Raw genomic sequence first — 1,427 nt, 5'->3', positions numbered from 1 at the left:
ATGGCAACAAAATCCCATATTAATCAACAAACAGCTTTTTGTACGTATATAAATGAACATATCCTGTTTTAGCGGTGCACAATAAAATAAACAATTGTATTAATACAAGTATTCATTATTTAAAAATGTTAATTTATTAATAAAATAAGGTATTTAATAATTTTATAACTGTAATAACTAATTGATTAATTCATTAATAGTATCAAAACATTAATTGTAGTGAAACCTGTATTATATAAAAAATGTCACATCTTATTTTATTGCAAAATTTACATTAAGTAAATTTAACCACTATAAGGTAGAGTGGAGGATGTTCTTTTTCCGGGTGGATCATATAAATAAGTGGTCCTCCTAACTGTCAATCATTCTGGTGATATGTTTCCGTGAGGCCGTCCTACGTGCTTGCTCCATTTTCACTTACCAGTGGTGAGTCTGACACGGCGGAAAAATTGCAAATCTTCTTTGGAATCTAAAAATATATGAGTGATGCAAACGGCTTTTAAACAGAGCGTGCACGAGCCCATTGCTCCTTGTGCACGCTCTCGCACGTGTTTAATAGGCATTCCCTCACCGAAGCGGGTACAAGGTTATGCTTTTTTTTTTTTTAAGTGGAGAGGGCGGGTCTTTTCAAAAATTTGTGAAAATCTTCCCCTATACCAAATGGTCTTTATCTCATGTATGAAGCAGTTGATATGAAACTGGTACACTTACTTGTTCAGAGTTCTTGGTGTTGTAATTACAGAAAACTTGAGATTCTTCTGCTCCTTCCCTGACTAAACCAAGGCACATGTTCACCTACCAATACATGAAGATGTTGGAGAACTGGTTAAAGAATTCAGAACATTTTTTAGGTCATTAATAGGAAACAACAAAGGTGGAGATGATACCTTGGAAACAGCGTGGAAGGTAAAATAATAAAAACCAGCAACTCTGCAGGTGAAGATTCCGGTGTCTTTGTCGATGTCGTTGTATTTGTTGACGACTGCAGTCTGAAAAGTTATTTTCTGAGAGAAACAAACAAGACTTGATTCAGATCTTCAAAATCAAGGGAGAAGATAAAATATTATATGTGAGAGACAAGAGAGCTGAACCCGCTAGTGGGAGATGTTTACAGGAAGAACATTGAAGTACACTGATGGTGTCTGCAGAAATGTTTCTGTTGGGTGGTGTTTGTTGGATGTGGGAGCAAACCTTGGTCAGAGCCGGGTATGTGCTATCAGTCCTGATCACAGAGAAAGCAGAATGTTTGTCCTGACTGGACGACTGCTGACCTGGGAGAAACGACGACACAGAAACACAGTCGATTAACTAAACATCCCAATATGGCCTTTTTAAAAGGAAAGTCCGCTCGCATTCAGAATTTAAACTTCCGAAAGTACTTTAAATTGGAAATTATTAAATATGGTTCAATAAATGATCAGTGTTTT

General features: G+C 36.4%; 1 protein-coding gene across 1 annotated transcript in view; it reads right to left on the bottom strand.

The window, feature by feature from the left end:
• The window catches only part of LOC107103378 (collagen alpha-1(X) chain-like), a 16,777-nt gene that overhangs the window by 5,751 nt on the left and 9,599 nt on the right, over positions 1–1,427 (bottom strand). Inside the window, exons 4-6 of the mRNA XM_015403070.1 lie at positions 1,192–1,271; positions 888–1,004; positions 712–795 (exon numbers count right to left, since the gene is read on the bottom strand). Of these exons, the coding sequence (XP_015258556.1) occupies positions 712–795; positions 888–1,004; positions 1,192–1,271 (281 nt within the window). The remainder of the gene's footprint in view (positions 1–711; positions 796–887; positions 1,005–1,191; positions 1,272–1,427) is intronic.

Source organism: Cyprinodon variegatus, unplaced genomic scaffold (assembly GCF_000732505.1).
Source record: "Cyprinodon variegatus isolate N-32 unplaced genomic scaffold, C_variegatus-1.0 Scaffold1436, whole genome shotgun sequence".
NCBI lineage: Eukaryota > Metazoa > Chordata > Actinopteri > Cyprinodontiformes > Cyprinodontidae > Cyprinodon > Cyprinodon variegatus.
The sequence above is the reverse complement of the archived record's forward strand: the minus strand, read 5'-3'. Positions and strand labels throughout refer to the sequence as shown.